We start from the raw sequence: 17,629 nt of genomic DNA on the forward strand, positions 1-17,629 counted from the left end.
TGTGAACTTCACAGCCGAAACGTTGTGTTTTCTCTCTTCTCTTTTCAGCATGGAATAAACCTATTACTTGTTAATGTGCATTTAGGAGTTTTTTTAAAAGTTATGTGCTTTGTACACCTGTTAAAACATTTACCCTGACATAAAATTAGGCCTTGAATCTGTCTAATTATAATTGATCTTTAGCAATCAAGCAATCTTTTCAAAGGCGATTCAAAATTTAAACCCTATAAAGTTACCCAGTTTTGATCTCTTCCTTTTATTTTACTCATTTGCTAACTCATTATTCAAGTGGTGACTCCTCAAGGCCAAAGCATACATTACATACAAGACATGACTTAGGGTTTAAAATATCCAAATAAAGATAAATAACCCAATCTATAAAAACATAATTCCAATAGCCATTTAAAAGTGATAATGCAACATGTAGATAAAGAAAAGTAATCAGACTAACAGACATTCAATAACCCAGGTCCCCAGACAAGAACAAAGGGATAAAGTAACTCCCAGTCCTACATAAAGATGCAGTTGTGACAAGATTCTCATTAATAAAGTCTTTAAACTGAAAATAAAAACCAAAAAAAATGACTCTGAAGACAGGAAGTTTAAAATGGAAATGTCAAAGAAAAAAATAGTGATCAGCACCCCAACTCCTAAAACAGACAAAAAGTCATATTGCCATTAAACCTTTCCAGAAAATGAATAGCATTACATTTTTTGCAAAAGTTCACATACAATACCTTAATACATTAATAAGGATTTATCATCCTTATTACAGAACTCTTACAGTACATACTGTAAAATATAATATACACATTTACTTCAAGAGAGGATTCACATTTACCTCAAGAGAATATTAGGTTCTAAGGGAAATCTTTAAAATGTGACTTTCACTGGCAAACAGTATTTCCAAAATGGCCATTCATGGCCAAACATGCTGGCCATAGTTGAGTTGTGGACTCTAAAATCATTGATCCAAAAAAAGTGACCCGTGACTGGATGACCCTAGTTAGCCAGGAGCTAAGGACTTACATGTGCAAAGCACAATTTCATCTATTTTGCACATGTTGAGAAAGAGGAATCAATTTTTATTTAAATTGGCACAGTTGCACCCAGTTACATGCACTTATACTTGTTCTCTTACCTTGCTTTTAGACCAATTTGTTTTAGAGTTCAATACCACACTAAGAAAAATACAATGGCTGACAATATGAAGAAAGAAAGTGAGAAAGTCAATAGTGCAGTGTATATGGTATATAGCAACATGTCTTATAATCCTAGTCCATAAAGAAACATTTTGTAGAAGCTAGAGAAAATATTCAAAATTTCAAAAACATACAAAAAGATTAATGTTAATTTGAACTTAACATTCAGATTTTCAGTATGACTATTGAAAGAAAATGCCAGTAGTTTGTAGATAGTATTTACATTTTTTAGCTTTTATGCTTTAACTGAATCTTTTTGTAAATAAATAAATCGCATTGGTTTAAATGTGCTAAACTCCAGACAGGACAGAAGTAGGCAAAATAGTTTAAATACATTTACTGTATACAGTACTGTACGTATGTGCGCACATGTATATACAGTATATCTACCCATTTTTAAAGTGAATACTTTCAATCGAAACTTTTATGAAAATACAAATATTTATGGGTGATAAAATGCCAGCATAAACTGGAAAGAAAAAGAAAAAAAATAAAATAAATGTATTTCACTTTTAATTGTTTACTTTAAGCATTCAAATTTTGATTAAAATATTCACTTTAAAAATGTGTAATCATGCTTCTAATTCAACTAAATCTGACATCTTTGGAAGTGAATGAATGCTTCCTTTCTTCTCTTCCCTGCATGTACTATTTATCTAGCTATACTGATATGGACTATAGTCCATTCCTATGGAGGATGTTTTCATGACTTCACTAGGAATGACCTGTTCACTTTGAGTATTTATGTTTTAATATGGCTGATTTAATAATTTATAATTTATTCAGATTCTGTTTCATTTGCGTTATCCTCATGTTAATTTTCCTTATGACCCATGAAAAGAACAAATCTTTTGTCTTAAACCTTCAGAATCAGGTAAAGAATTTTAGGTTTAACATATTTAGACATATTTGACCTTCGCTTAGTCCTCGCTTAGTCCTAATGGTTTGATAAAACAAATTTCATTTGACAAACAATACTCAAAAAATCTACTTTGTCATTATTTAAAGTCAGTCATCATTCAGCAATGCTGCAAAAAATCAGTCAGTAATCTTTGTGTGAAAAAGCAAGTACACCCTTATTTCTACCATCTCAATTAGAGGGTATGTAGAATCAGGTGCACCAAAATGTGCACAAATGATTAGTTGGTCATCAGAAAGTGATTCCACCTGTATGTCAGAATCAGAAACATTGTCAGTTTGTCAGGTCTCTGGTAACACATCATGACCAGAACAAAATAAATTCATGACAGTCTTTGAAAGAGAATTGTTGCTGCCTATCAGTCTGGGATTTTGGAAAGTTGGAAATTGTTATTTCCAAACAATTTGAAGTCTATCATTCCATGGTAAGTAAAATAATCTATAAATGGAGAAAATTCAAGCCCATTTCTAATCTAGGGATGGCTACCCAGGAGTGGCTGTCCTAACAAATTCTGTCCAAGACCTTAACCTAGTCTTGGGTGTAATCTGCCTCATGCCCATTCCATCCAGGATTGGCTCCATCTCCCCTATGACACTCTATTGAATAAAGCGGATAGAAAATGGATGGATAGTTGGTGCACCTTGTGCACCTTTTTATGTGTCTGAAGTTTAGGGACTATTGGCATATATATAATGGGATTTGCTCTGACAGTTGCTAAACGCCAAGCATTTTGATTAATGCTACAATGACAAAGAACTATTAATGACATACATGGGGGTGGCTATCCTGAATTAACAAAAGAATATAATAGAGCAGGGATTGCAATCATCAGCTGCCAGACAGGTCTTTAAGGTGGTGTATTTGAGTTCTTTATTGTAGTATAAATGTAAATGGACCTTTTACCATTACAAATACAATTATTATTAAGCACATTCTCTTCGGAAATGGAAAGACTGGAAATTCAAAGCAATATCTAAAATGTAAAAGTATTTCTCATGTTCATTGCGAATAGTGCTATACTGTATATAGTAGTGCTAAAGTATATACAACAAAGATTCTTAGTGAAACTAGAATTTTTATCTATATTCCGTACTTTTATCCCTCTTCATAAATCATAAAAAACATATCTTCTTTAGTTTTGGATTTTAGATTTTGGTAAAATATTAAGGGAACAGATAACAACAGACTAAATTTCAAGGTGTGATGTTTATTGGTACATTTGTATCATAAAAGGATTGTTGTGTAATGTCATCTGTAATTAAAATGGCTTTATCTGTTCTTTAAAATAAAAAAATAAAATATTTTATTATAAAAGATGTGAACTACACAAAAGTCAAAGTCTGTGATCTGCAAATATTTTGTTTCCTTGTACCTCCATGCATCATCTTCCTCTCCCTTTTTTGTGTTTTTTTTCTGCTTTAAATATCTATTTCCTCAGGCGTGACATTAGGTAAAGGGAACAAATTGAGATGGCAAAAGTGGTATTGATTGACTTCAGTCCATGTTTATAAAAACACTATCCAGATGCCCCGTTAGTGGTTTGGAGAGTTGCCCATCAATTAGGAGGTGCTTGGGTCAAAACCAAGAAGAGACGGTGTGAATCTGTCCATTTTAAAAATAAGCTTTTGTTATGGAATAATAACTAATAACACTATTGACACAGGGAATATTTTTGGAATAATTGGTTCAGATTATTGGGTAGCACTACCCTCCTTGAAAGTCACTATCTACAGAACCATTACCTTTTTACTCCTTCCGTAGAACAGAAATCAGAGTAGGAACGTACAGTACCAAGATAGACAATAAACATTTTTCGTTATTTATTTAAATAAAGTCTCTATGGAAATCACCATGTACATTTAATTTTGTACTAAAAAATGACATTCTTTAACAATTTTATTTTTGAAGGCTCCTGCAGTGATATTGAACCCCTGACTCCAGTGGGGTTTCCAGATGTCTGCATCTCCTCAATAGCTTAAACTTTTTCATTGATTGAGTGTATGGAAGCCCAAGTGCAATGAAAACTAAATGACCTTGTAGTCCCCATGTACTTAAGTAATGAACTCCAGATGTACTGTGTCATGACAGATTATGTTAATTGTTGTTGTTTTTAGGTTTTCAACACTGTCATGGATGTACCTTGTTTCTCAGTTGTTCTCCAGCCCAGACATTGCTTTCATTGCCGACATCTCTGTGAACTTTGTCTTCGGGCTTGGCACAGTGTTCCTTAGCTTTCTACCTCGCTTCCTGGCTCTTCTGTCTTACAAACAGGTCAGTTTTCTATATTTTTCCCGACTCCTTAAGAAATTATTTATTAAGAGGTACAGTAGCAAACAGGATGTACAGTAAACGTATCTGATATGCACCAAAACTACCATACTGATAAAAATGTCAAATTTGAAATCCAAGAATTGCAAGCATTCATTCATTCCACATCAACTACGTATTGCACTACAACAGCAACATGGAAGGGCTGTTTTCGTAAGGGTTTTGATTAAATCACTGTTCTCTTAACAGAAGAATGTTATATACATACAGATTAGAAGAATGACTAATCTATGACATACTGAAACCTTGTATGTGTCTAACAGCTCTCAAGAGCATCTGCCATTCCACAAAAAGCAGAATAAAAATCATTGAAAAATAACGTTTAAGATGTGTAGCCCATCAGCACCTGTGACTCATACATTGTTTTTTTTTTTCTATTTCTTGGATCTTGAGTGATGCTTCAATAAACAATGCTGCTTACACACAATGAGACCTCTTGCTGATGTGTAATTTTCATTAAGCTGTTAGGTTGTTAGATGTGTTGGAGTACCGTGCAGTTTGATATTTTTTGTTCCCAAACAAGGGAAAAAAATATGAAGTGTCTTTTCAAGTATGTTGATAAAAAGCCTAATAAACCTTTGAAGGAATAGAGACATACAGTATGTTCTTGTCTTCAGAATGGAAAAGAGGTTATGGCAGTATTAATTTATAGTTACTTGATGTCCAAAATATTTTCAAACAAATTTGATATTTCTGCCATTTCAAATTTTTGCTTGACATGTCAGTGCCAATGTGCTCATAAAAGCTCAGCTTCTTTAGAATTTTGAAATAAATAAGTGAGTGTGAATTAAATTATTCAAAATTAACTGAAGTCCAGTGGTCATAATTACAACACGCAATGGAAAAAATCCCCTATTTTTGCCAATTCATAAAATAATTGAAAATTACTCCATTATTAAAATACAAGTGTCCATATTTTCTATTCATATTACTGTTTACCTACTGTATGTTTTAAATTACAGTTGCTGAAACATAATTGCTCTAAAATAAGTAAAATAAGCACTAATAATTAATCTACCTTAATCCCCAATAATTAAATTCACAACCTACACCTAACACTCTATCTCTGCATTTTAGCTCAAACACCAATCAAATATAAAATCTAATCCTGGCGTTATCACAGCACTATTTAGAACATTGAAACTACCCCTAACTCTAATTTTAAAACCAGCATAAACATTATCCCCAAATTCTACCTTTATGCAAGTTACTAATTTAACTTAACTGGTATAATCTAGCCATTTGATTTTTGATTTTGGTTTTCTTAACCCTAACCACAAACCTCATGGAAACCTTATAATATTTAACTTTAATCAATTGTGAATTCTAGCCCAGTATAATACTCTTAACGTAGTTAATACTCTAACTATAGGATTATGTCCTACCCTATATCTCCAATGTTATAATGCTAACATTAGGCCAAGAACCATCAATTTCCAGTAATTGTACATACTGTAGCTCTGGAAAGTTTTTTTTGTTTTTTACAGTACTTTACCTTTTGTCTTAGGACATTTTTATTGCTTTCTGTTTTCGTATCAGAGGTTTTCCAACATTAAATTTATTGCTGGGCTTTCAATTTTCTTTCAATGTACAATTTTCATCCAAGCATTCAAGGTCTCATCTGAAATATCTCTGAGAAAAGGCAATAAATTGCCATCTTTTTTAAACTATCCCCTGTTAGACCTTAGAGTTAGAAGAGTGGTCAGATTCTGATAACTACAGTACTATACCTCTGCACAGACTTTAAAATAATCTAGTCAGTTCTCACTTCCATCATGTCAACAATGGGTTTCTATTGTACAGTACATAAAGCTAGAAGAAAATGACATTAAATGGTGTACCATGTTTATGGATGGCATATAGAATGTTCCATATACAGTACATCCATGTACCGTCAAAGTGCACATACTGTATAAAAGCTGTGATTCAGCAAGATTTGGGTGAAATTAGATATATTTAAAAAAATATGTTATGCCTGCTAGAATATTTCCATTTAAAAAACATGGTGTTCTAATTATCATTTCAAGACTGTGTTTTTTATTCAGAGGGATGGAATCCAAACTGTTTGAATAGGGCTTGGTTTTGAAAAGGGCTTTTGCGGAGTTTGTAGTTAAAATACTATACTACAATTTCAGGTTGGACATCTTTAAGGCTGGTGACATTGCACATACTGTATTTTTGTGTTCTCTAGGCTACCACCAAGTGTGGGGTGCAACAGATACAGATGTTCTTGACTCATTTGCCGTAAGTTCTTTCATAACTGAATGCTTCCCAAAACTAGTCCTGGGGGAGCCTTGTGTCTACTGGTTTTCAAACCAGACAAAATGGTAATCATTGTTATTAACGGGTGCCTTTAACTGATCAGTCTGTCTGTTTGGATATTAAATTCTTTAGGGTTTCGTTACTCATATTGTATATTGTTCCAACACTTTCAGCAAACAGAACCTGAATGAGATTTCTTAAGAAAAATCAGCTTAAGAATTTACTTAGTTCTGTCTAAATAACTAAATAACAAGAGGAAATGAAAATGTATCTGACACTGAGTTTTTTTTGCTTCTGGTCCAACTGGCTACGTTTCAGCACATCGTTGGTATTAGTTTGTATTTGATTCCAATTACGAATACCATTCTATTTTTGAAGAACAGAATACAAATTAAAAATTGCCAAAATACAAATATAAATTCAATTAGGCAGTGATTAAGAACTAACTGGAACATAAAAACAGAAGACACGAGAAGTCCCTCAAGAAGCCCTAACAGTTGGGAACTAACTTTAATTCAAAAGTGTTTAATCTTTAAAATAGTGCAATTAAGTGCTGCCATATCCATTTACTTTTCCCTGTTTTATTTTTTATGCTAAATTAATTATATTAAAACACCAAACGATAATCAGGTATATTTCCCCTATCTATAGTTTTACCCAAAGTTTTAGAATTATAAAACAAATAGACTGATCCAAACACCCATCAATGGGTGAAATGACAGTCTATAATTTTAGATTCCATTATGCAGTGTTATCTAACACAATATTCGCAAATGAATTATGCAGCAGCCTCTACTAACATTACACAAATGTTTAATTAACTGAAGTGCTCCCCAAGGTTCCTATTCATCTGTAACAACACTAATCTCTGTATCATAAATTCAAAGAGCATTGAGATGATACACACCTGGTTATTATTGAACAGTTTAAAAAGCTTAACTTGCTTTGTTTTAAAGCCAGCAGAGGGGAATACACACCGGCACCTAAATGTACTATTTAAACACAAAATATACTTTGAAATTAAACACAGTGTCTTGCAAAATTATTTACATCCTTCCAATGATATGCTATTTTGTTGAATTACAAATGATACAGTATATACACAGTTTTTACAGTGAATATTTCAAAACATGAATGCGAAATCGGAACTTTCATGGGTGAATGAAGTTAAATGTCAGCATGAACTTGAAAAAACAATGCTGATTGCATAAATATTCACACCTTTTCTGTGGCAAAACCTAAATTACTTCAGGTGCACACAATTAGTTAAATACCATCTGTCTGTGATTTCAGAATAAATTCACTTGTTTTCCTAAGGGCCCTTAATCAGGTAGTAAATTTCAATCAAAGATCAACCCTGAAAACCAAGGAACTCTTAAAACAGAGATAATATTGTACAAGGGCAGAAATTACAAAAAAGGGTTTAAAAAATCAAAGGTACCGAATGTCACTTTGAGCATGGTGAAGTCAATCAAGAAGAGGAAAAGCCTACCACGCAGACAAAATCAACTCAAATGCATATGTACTCTAGTTCTCATCAGAGATTTTCAGTGATACTGCAAATTTGCTAGAATGTTTTGCTTTAGATGAAACAGAATTGGAATGTTTTGGTCTCTGGCACAACCCAACAGAGTGCATCACCCAGTCAACATCATCCCTAATGTCAGGCATTATAAGGTGGCGGCATTATGTTATGGCACTGCTTTTCATCATCCCAGGAACTGGAAAGATTATCAAGATAAAGGGAAAAATTGATAAAGTACAGGGAAATCCTAGACGAAAACCTAGTTCAGCCTGCTAAATATGCCAATACAGGAACAAAATATTCACCATTTAGCAAGACCCCACACCACAAGACCAAAGCTGAACAGAAGAGAAGAAAGCAAATGTCTTTGAGTGGGCCAGTCAAATCCTATACAAAATCTGTGACAAGACTTTTAAACTTAAAATCCCCAATGCATGTGCGAAGTTGGCAAAGACCCGAAGCTGTAATTGCTACTAAAGGTGCTTCCTCAAAGTATTGACTCATGGTGATGAATACCTATAAAATCAATCTATTTCAGTTTTTAATTTATCTTTGCTTATGCTAATATTTATTTTAAGACATAAAAGTGTTGTGTATTTGAGCGTCCACTAGAATTGACCTTAGTCCATGGGCAAAAAAGTGACTCCCAAGACTCTTCTCAGCTGCGATGGAAAACAGTCATATTCCTCACATTTAAAATAAGATTATCGTAATTGTGTGGGAAAATTACAGGAAAGGCAACATACTGTATGACTCTGGGAGGTACACATCCAATTAATTGCTCTGCAAAGCCTAAACGCTCTAGCAGCAGCTCATTCTTTAAGAATAAACTCCATTCCTTCCGCAAGAACAGGCTGGACTTTTGTTCCAGCACATCCATTACCAACATCATTAACCTTAACACAAGGCCATAAACTTATAGATCTTTCATCAACCTATGGAACAGTGTGGCACCGTGGGCAGATATAGAAATGTTCAGTGCTGCTAACATGTGCTCAATTTGTGGCTACTGTGAACAGTTTTAATCAATGGAAGGATTGTGGCCTACATAATAGATTCAGAACTGCCAGAATACTTAACAACAACCCAAACAGGTGACACCTGAAGAAGTCTCCACGGCAGAAATGTTGTGTTTTCTTTCCTCTTCTTTTCAGCATGAAATAAACCTATTACTTGTTCCTTTGCAACATATTTAATGTGTTGTGTGCCGTAATGATCTAGCTCACATCTACCTTGAAAGTATTATTGACGGGTCCTTAAACTTTCTACCAGCACCTCAGGAAGGCTGGTAAAAAAGATAAAAACACAATTGTTTTGTACTGCAGCCACTGAAGAACAGAGCTGCGGTGAGATGACAGGTTGAAAACAAAGTGCAGGACTCAGGCGCTCTTTGGGAGTTTCCAGAGAGAAATATACGTGATGACTTGGGAGAGAGGAGCAGTCATGCTGAATGTTTGAGGGAGAATAGAGTGATGAGGAATCTGGGTGAGGGCTGTCCAGAGAAAATCTAGGAAGTCTAGTGGGAGAGACACTGCCTGGGGAGTGGCAATGGAGATACTGGAGAGGAGACAGACAGCTGAACCAGCTTGAAAAAAGGAGGAAACCAGTGGATTATGACTCTGGAGAGCTGGCAGGAGTTTGCTAGAGGGAAGTTGAATCTCAGCTGGAACGGTACTCGAAACATGATAGGGAATTAGATGTTTGAAACGGCTATGTTGAGTGTATACATTTGCCCAGGTAGCTGAATGATGGAGCACTGACTCAATGGAGAAATCTGCCATAACTAGCCAGGCTAATGAGATAATTGAAAGGATGATTGGCTGCCTAATTGAGCGTTCATGTTAGAAAAATGTATGAATTTGTAACTCAAAAATTTGGGACATTATTGGAAGGGAAAGAATACTTCTGCATGGTTTAGTAATTGGTTAACAGGATAATACTTGGAAACATAGTGTAAGTATTCAAAACAACCCTAAATACTGTATAGCATTATGATTTTCAAATACCCTCATTTATGTGTTTTCACAATATTAATCCCCAGAATGGATGATTAAACTGTACTGCACTTTTCTTTTATTGTTACAAAATGAAAACAAATTAATAGAACATAATTTTGAGCATTGTTTCCGTACTGTGTTAGTATGTGTTAGTTAATCTTAACTGCACCATACTACTCCATTTTTCCAAAGGTGCAGCATATTCTATGATGTGCCCTCATTCTATATCAGATACAGTATATGGAATATTCAGGTGGCTGTGAGTGTTAACATTGCTTTGATCTGCTCTTTGGTGATTTTGTTTCATCTTCAAAAGAAGTATTCTTAGTGCAATGGTTGAGTGTCTAATAGGATTGTTTTTTTCCATCAATTTTATAACCTCTTCATCCAATTCAGGATCACAGGGGAGCTTGAGCCTATCCTGGCAAGCAATGGGCACACACAGACACACACACGCACACAAGGATCATCAATGTTCTCAGAATCCAATTAACTTATCAGTATGTTTTTGGACTGTGGGTGGAAAGTGGAGCACCTGCACGAAACCGACGCAAACACAGGGATAACATGCAAACTCCATGCACATTTGAGCCCAGGACCCCAGTGTTGCAAGGCCCTGGGTTCAAATGCAAACCACTGCACCTTCATGCTGCCCAGGATTGTTCCTACTGACATTATAACCTATTGGTTTCCAGCTGTTAGTTACCCTAGTTCTACATGAAGGCAATTATAAATAGTCTTTGAATTCAAAACAATTGGTGGGTTTCTTAAATAAAGAAGAACAGGCTGTGATCTAATACAATAAATTTGCAATAAGTGCTGCAGAAAAAATTGCCCACTGTAAGTCAAACCATCTACAGATTTCAGTTTGTCCTTTTTCTAATTGTGCTAAGGAGTAATTTTACTCTTATAAAAATCAGAACATTTTTTATTATAACTGGTAAATGTTTATCTAATTCCCCTAGACGTGCATATAAATACTTCCATTTTGTTTTTTTTTATATTTTGTTTTTGCCCTACAATGGATTGGCATCCTGTTCAGGGTGTATGGTGCCTTTTTCTCATTGCATGCCGGCCCCTACGTACAGTAATTGTATTGGATAAGCCAGTTAGAAAATGGATGGATAGATGACTATTTCAGTTTTATAAAGTAAAACATCGTTTTTTTATTTGTCCATCCATCCATTAACTGTGTAACTTATTGTTAATCCACGAAATTCAACTTCTCCTGTGTCTTTCCTTATTATTTTAATTGTATTATTATCATCTGTTTCTCTTGATAAGATTGGGTGATATTTGGAGGAAAAACACCTCTCTTACCCATCCTTCCTATGGCTAATAATCAGCAATTTCATAATTAAGACTTGAGTTTCCTCAGCACTATATTTTAGTACAAACGTGACAACTACTCATTATTCTCATATCTTCTTTTGTTTTTCCATGTTTTGCCTACAGAGTTTGCACAACATGTATAATACTCTTCGGTGGGCATTTTTCATCTTCCCCCAGTTCTGCCTTGGGCAAGGGCTGATTGAACTGTCTTATAATCAGATGAAGTTTGACCTGACACACCACTTTGGAATTGACTCCTATATCAGCCCATTTCACATGGACGTTTTGGGCTGGAACTTAATTTCCATGGTGACTCAAGGCTGCTTATTTCTTTTACTACATCTTTGGCTGAACTGGGACTTTCACTGGCATCAAAGGTTAGTTTCTGTTTGCTTAATGCATTTTGTAGATTTAATAAAATTTAATTTTAATTCACTATTTTCCAATGACAAATATGTACTATTTATCATTCTTATGTATTTGTCATCAGATGAAAATTTACAGTATATTCATAACCTTTTCTACTTTGAGGAAACACTTAAATAATTCTGTTTGAAAAAGCTGTCAATTCTGTTACTAAATGTGAAGGTACGTTGCAGGATCTTAAATCGCTTTCATCTCCAATCCAGAGACAGATGTCAAGACAAAAGCTAAGGTGACACAATAGCATTATTTTACAAGGAATTGCAAAGAAGGCATTTGTACTAATCTATAATAAAAAAATTTACCCCTTTCCTTCTGGAATCAGTAAAAAAAAGAAATCTTTGCAAAAAAACATTTTAGACTCCAAACTTATTCACGGATGACTGTAGATATTAGTCCCTAAATATTTAATTGAATCCCACCATCTGGACCACTAAGGAGATCAGGTGGATTTTCATCTGACTGTACATTTAAATCTTCTGAAGGATCGTGGTGGTGGGTTGCAGACCTGTTCTGCAGCTGGAACACAGCTGCAGAGCTGAGCTTTGGGATATATATGAAAGTAACTACTGAAAGTGTAACTTTCAGGATCTGCTTGATATCTTTAAAGACCCAGAGGTATGGCTGAATAGCTGCTGACAAATCGAGGTGAACAATTATAGCCAACAGCTTTAATACCCAAAGAAAATAATTTAATAATGGCAAGAAATATTTTGCCACACCACAACTCTCAGTGAAGAATAAAAAAAACAATTAAACATTTGAAATTCACATTTAATAAAGCTTGTCATTATTGAATATAAAATTAATGCTGACATTAATTAGGATAGGTTCCAGGACACCTCAACTGTTACAAGGGATAAGCAGAATAAGCAGATTTCTGACAATGGCTGGATTAACCAGCAATGAGCCTATTTATACTGTATTTACAATCACAGATCACGCATATAGTTGGCAACTCACTTTGTGGCATTGCACTCAAACAGTTTTTACTGTTCTGAAGCAGTTTGCTAGTTATGGGTTTAACTTTAGTACAATTCCACAAATGGGACAAAAGAGGAGAAGTCATCAAAACTCAGGGGAAGATGAAAATAGGTGACTAGAACAAAAAAAGTAACGAATCAATGATTTGACAGGGCTGCTTATTTCCCTTCATGTTCATGTTATTAATCAATTATTGGCAGTATGGAAAACTTTAAATGTGACCTGAAATGGGGTGAATTCAGATCTTGATTTTTTCGGAAATCAATATTTATGATCAGAAGTTGAAATGTTAACATATCACTACCCCCTGCCAATATGGTATCAGTTCCTTAGAGGAAAGAATAAAGATTGGAAAGACAAAGGCTGCTTTTATAAAGCTTAAAAATATTTCGCTACTTAAAAACATCTTTCTCTAGATGAAACTGAATGTACCTAATACAAGGTGATTATTATTATCATACTGTATCTACAGAGAGAAGTGAAACTTGGCATCTTACCAGGAGAGATATCAAGAAACTATATGCATTTCTAATGCCTTAGAAAATATTAAGAATTACTTAAAAAGACCAAAAAACTAATGCAGAGAAAATTCACTGCACAAAACACATTTTTGAAATTAAACTGTATGAGAATATAGTTGTTGGGGCATGTGTTGAAAATGAATAGATTGTTTGTTGATCACAGCCCCCAGATAAAAGCCAGATAACACAAGACAGAAATCAGTGAGACCCAGAAGAATATGGCAGAGGACAATGTGCTGGAGTTGGGGATGGCTAATATAGAATTTTAAGAACCAGCAACTATGATGGTCAACGGACAAGGACAGGTTATGCAGCTGCTGTAATCTGCAGACACGGGCAGGTCACATAAAGGACTAAGTATCAACTATAGCAAGTTTCCTACTGGTTACTTGTTTTAAGTAGCTGAATATTAATATAAATTAAAATATATAATAACCCTGATTTAATATCTAGGTTAAGTACTAAATACTAGCCAGGTTATATATGGTAGGTGGGAGGTAAGAGGTACACCCAGCAAAAATGGATTCCAACACAAGCAGTACATGCACATTCCACATCAGACAGGCCTAATGTTACGAAGCGTCTTTCACGGTGAGGAGACGAGGAACTGGGCTGGTAGACGAACAGGGGGACGTGACGAAGGTGCTCAGGGGGGTGTGGTCCAGGCAAACAGTCCAAAGGGCATCCAGGAAAAAAACGGGGCGAAGTCCAAAAGTCCTAAACCGAGGAAATGCAGGAGGAGATGAAACAAAACACAGTTAAAAGCCAGAACGGGATCCTGTGCAAGGACGGGAAACAAAAAAGGGGTAACAGGACCAGGCGCTCTAGGTCCCGGACTCGGCTGGTTCAGGACGCTGATAGGAGGCCAATGCCTTCGAGCCGCAGACGTAGGACGACTTGGTGGTAGGCGGGCCTCCGGGCGTCCATGTTCCAATACAGAGCCCGGAACAGAATGAGCATCTGGCTTTTGGAGGGAGGCTGGAAAAGGGAGCAGGTCCACAAAATGAACTAAACTGTGAAAGAGCGGGAGCGCCCTTAAGGGGGTGGGATTACAATCGTGACACCTAAGGCCTGGTACTGAGACCCAGCCACACCACTGAGCGACCTCAGTATCTTTTGAGTATCTTTTGAATATGCCTACATTTGTTATTAGTATGTACAGATATATCAGAATAGTCTGATTCTACCTATATAGAAAAAAATGTTAAGTACTAACTTTGTAAAAAAGCATTGACAGCATTATTTTGTACTTTAATTTCTATATTGATCTTGAGTGACTTTCTTTCTGTGACAGATGGAATGTTTAATTTAATACAGTTCACCTACAGCATGTTTTATCACAAACCCCCAATAAATATAAAAAGACGTCTTAAATAATTGAATCATAATCTTATCTGCCAAAACTCCATTTAATTAATTTAAATCCCTGCCGGGCACATGTAGTTAAAAAAAGTCCTGAATCCTGAAACAAATGGTGAGCATAAAGTTTTTATATTTTGGTTTCTTCAGTTGCTTTGTTTCATTACCATCTGTACTGTATGTTTTTAACTTGTTTATATCAGATGCACACTTTTTCACTCATTTCAGTTAGATGGATATTGCTAAAATTGCATTTTTACCAGTTTTATGCATAAAATATCAAGATTTCTCACAATTTACACCATTCCCATTCTTTTTCAACCCTTACTTTTGTCCTGAATTCCCTTCACTGACTTTTGCCAACATTAAAGTTTCATATGCATACCATCAGGAACATGCTGTGCTAGCTGTTTCTATTATTTCAGAAAGGTGAATCTGAAAGGTAATCAATAGGCTTTTAGTACCAAATAGAAGACACAGTTCACTCAGTCCTGCAGGAACTTGGTTGACACCAAAGGTCACACTCAGCTGACTTTACCCCAACACATGAGACATTTTGCTACCATATAGAGGTTTGATTCTCACCAAATCCCTAAGCTTTCACAGTCTTATATAGTCTGAAATAAATGTTTTATTAAATAAGAAGTTAGAAAGTTCTGTGTTCTCTATTTCTAATTTGCAATGCATGTTTGTCAGGTTTCTTTTGTTTTGCCATCCCCCAAAATAGTTTTTCTATTTCTGTAACAAGTTGTAAAATTACTGCTTATTTCGGTACAGTAGTTCAGGAGAATTAAATCACATTTAGTAAAATATGAGTAGCTTTTCTTTGTTCTCTAATGCCACAGTAGTTCACAATACAGAGTTAATGTTTGTAATGCATTAATATAGTTTTCTGCCCCTAAAGTAATATTGAATTACAATAAACATAAAATAATAATATTCCATACGTACAATAGTCTTCGTTTTATGCTTGAAATACATTTTTATAACTGAAAGATAGTGTCTCTCAAGACAGGAAATAGAAAGAGATAAATAAGCAAGAAAATATATTTTGCTGGTTTGGTATTTTTTCTTAATTTTTATATAAAAAAACCTGCATTTCCTATGCGGCTTGGCTGTTAAGAAAGCTGAACATCAATTTCAGGCTCTCTTGCCAGATCATTCATTTCTCTAGGACATTAGAAGAGGAGCAAAGGTAATTTCCCACTTAAAGGGGCACAGAATATCCATTATCCATATCTGTATCTATATTTATTAGCGCGGTAAACCTAAAGGTACTTTTCAGAAATTATTCAGGCTGTAATAGTATTTTGTTTTGCCTCACAGACTTTATATTGCTTGTATTCAGGAAGGTATACACTTACATAAAATTTGATTTTTGAACTTCCAAGATTTCTTGGTCAGTATAACTATATCAGAGAACATGCTGGAAATTACTTTTACTTTGTATCCATTTTCTTTTTCTTATTTCTTTTCTTATTAGAAAAATTGCTAATGATATTTAGTACTACAGTACACATCAAATTAAATTTAGCTTGCATTTACAGATATGAACAAAATAACCTCTTTTCTCTTTTCAGCATGGAAGAAACCTTTACTTGTTCCTTAACGTAATAACATTGATGTATATATACTGTACATTATTTTTATGTACTGTACAGTATAATTATTACAGTATTATACTGTATATTATAATAGTTATTGTCATATTATCATGTTTTTGATCATTTCCACTCTACCATTCAAACATTTCTGAAACCACAAAGATTTTTATGTTTTTGAAAGTTTTAAACTAGATGTTCTACATTTTTAGGAAAAACAAAAAGAGCTATTGTATTACGATGAAGGTTTTCTGCATTTAACAAGTACTTCAGATATTGTATTCATATCAATTAGCTTTTAGTTAAAAGTAATCAGTGGCCTCTTTGTGTTTTAAATATGTTAAAATATCAAGGCAATACACAAAACAAAAATAGTTTTCCAAGTAATAAACTATTGTCTTAGTTTGGCTGCAGTAAGTCAACCTCAGAATACAGCTATATCCATTATAAAGTAAAAGTAAGACAGTGCCATAATCTTTGATTTAATGGCTCCCATGATCCGCTTGCATACGCATTGAAATACATTTACATGTTAAGTGACTGGCAAAAAAAAATCTCATAAAACTTGTTTTGACAGGCTGTTTTGATTGAATAGGCTCTGCTTGAATATTATTTCACTGAGATAGATCTCCCCAGGGAGTACAAAAAGTATCCGGAGATACTCTTGATTGTTTGGCTATTCAGATTATGTGACTTTGCCTTTAGATGGCAGAAAACTAAAATAGAAAGATTAAAATGGCATGCAAAACCCTTTAGTGGCCAGCAAGATATGGAATAATATTAGCCTTTTCTTAAAAAAAAATCCAATTACAGAATACAGTATTTATATGGTAATTATTTTGTAAATAAGTACAGTATATACTGTACCTACTCAGTTACACTTATGCATTCAAGAGTAAAAATGTGATTTTTATTATTTTTCTAATTTCACATTTCCTTTGAAATAACCATAGTGGATCATTTGATCTACAGTTAAAAATATCAATCTATCCTTAATAATATTGTAATTATTTATATGTACTTAAGTAACTACTATGAAATTACAGATTTTGTGTAGGCTATAAGTTGATATTCAATGAAAAGTGTTGCTAGTTGTTTCTATGTCCTGGTATGTATTAATGGTGACTAATGGAGTTATCCTTTTGTCTTCCAAGTACTTACTGTATAACTGAATGT

The 17,629-nt window shown here is 34.4% G+C and overlaps 1 protein-coding gene across 1 annotated transcript in view; it reads left to right on the plus strand.

Annotated features, from left to right (window-relative positions):
* Positions 1-17,629, plus strand: part of LOC148651334 (ATP-binding cassette sub-family A member 13-like) — a 123,025-nt gene that overhangs the window by 61,404 nt on the left and 43,992 nt on the right. The window contains 2 exon segments of the mRNA XM_088602304.1: positions 4,210-4,392; positions 11,689-11,942. Coding sequence (XP_088458430.1) covers positions 4,210-4,392; positions 11,689-11,942 — 437 coding nt within the window.

The sequence above is a fragment of the Lepisosteus platostomus genome, chromosome 12 (genome assembly GCF_059453375.1).
Source record: "Lepisosteus platostomus isolate fLepPlt1 chromosome 12, fLepPlt1.hap1, whole genome shotgun sequence".
Classification (NCBI taxonomy): domain Eukaryota; kingdom Metazoa; phylum Chordata; class Actinopteri; order Semionotiformes; family Lepisosteidae; genus Lepisosteus; species Lepisosteus platostomus.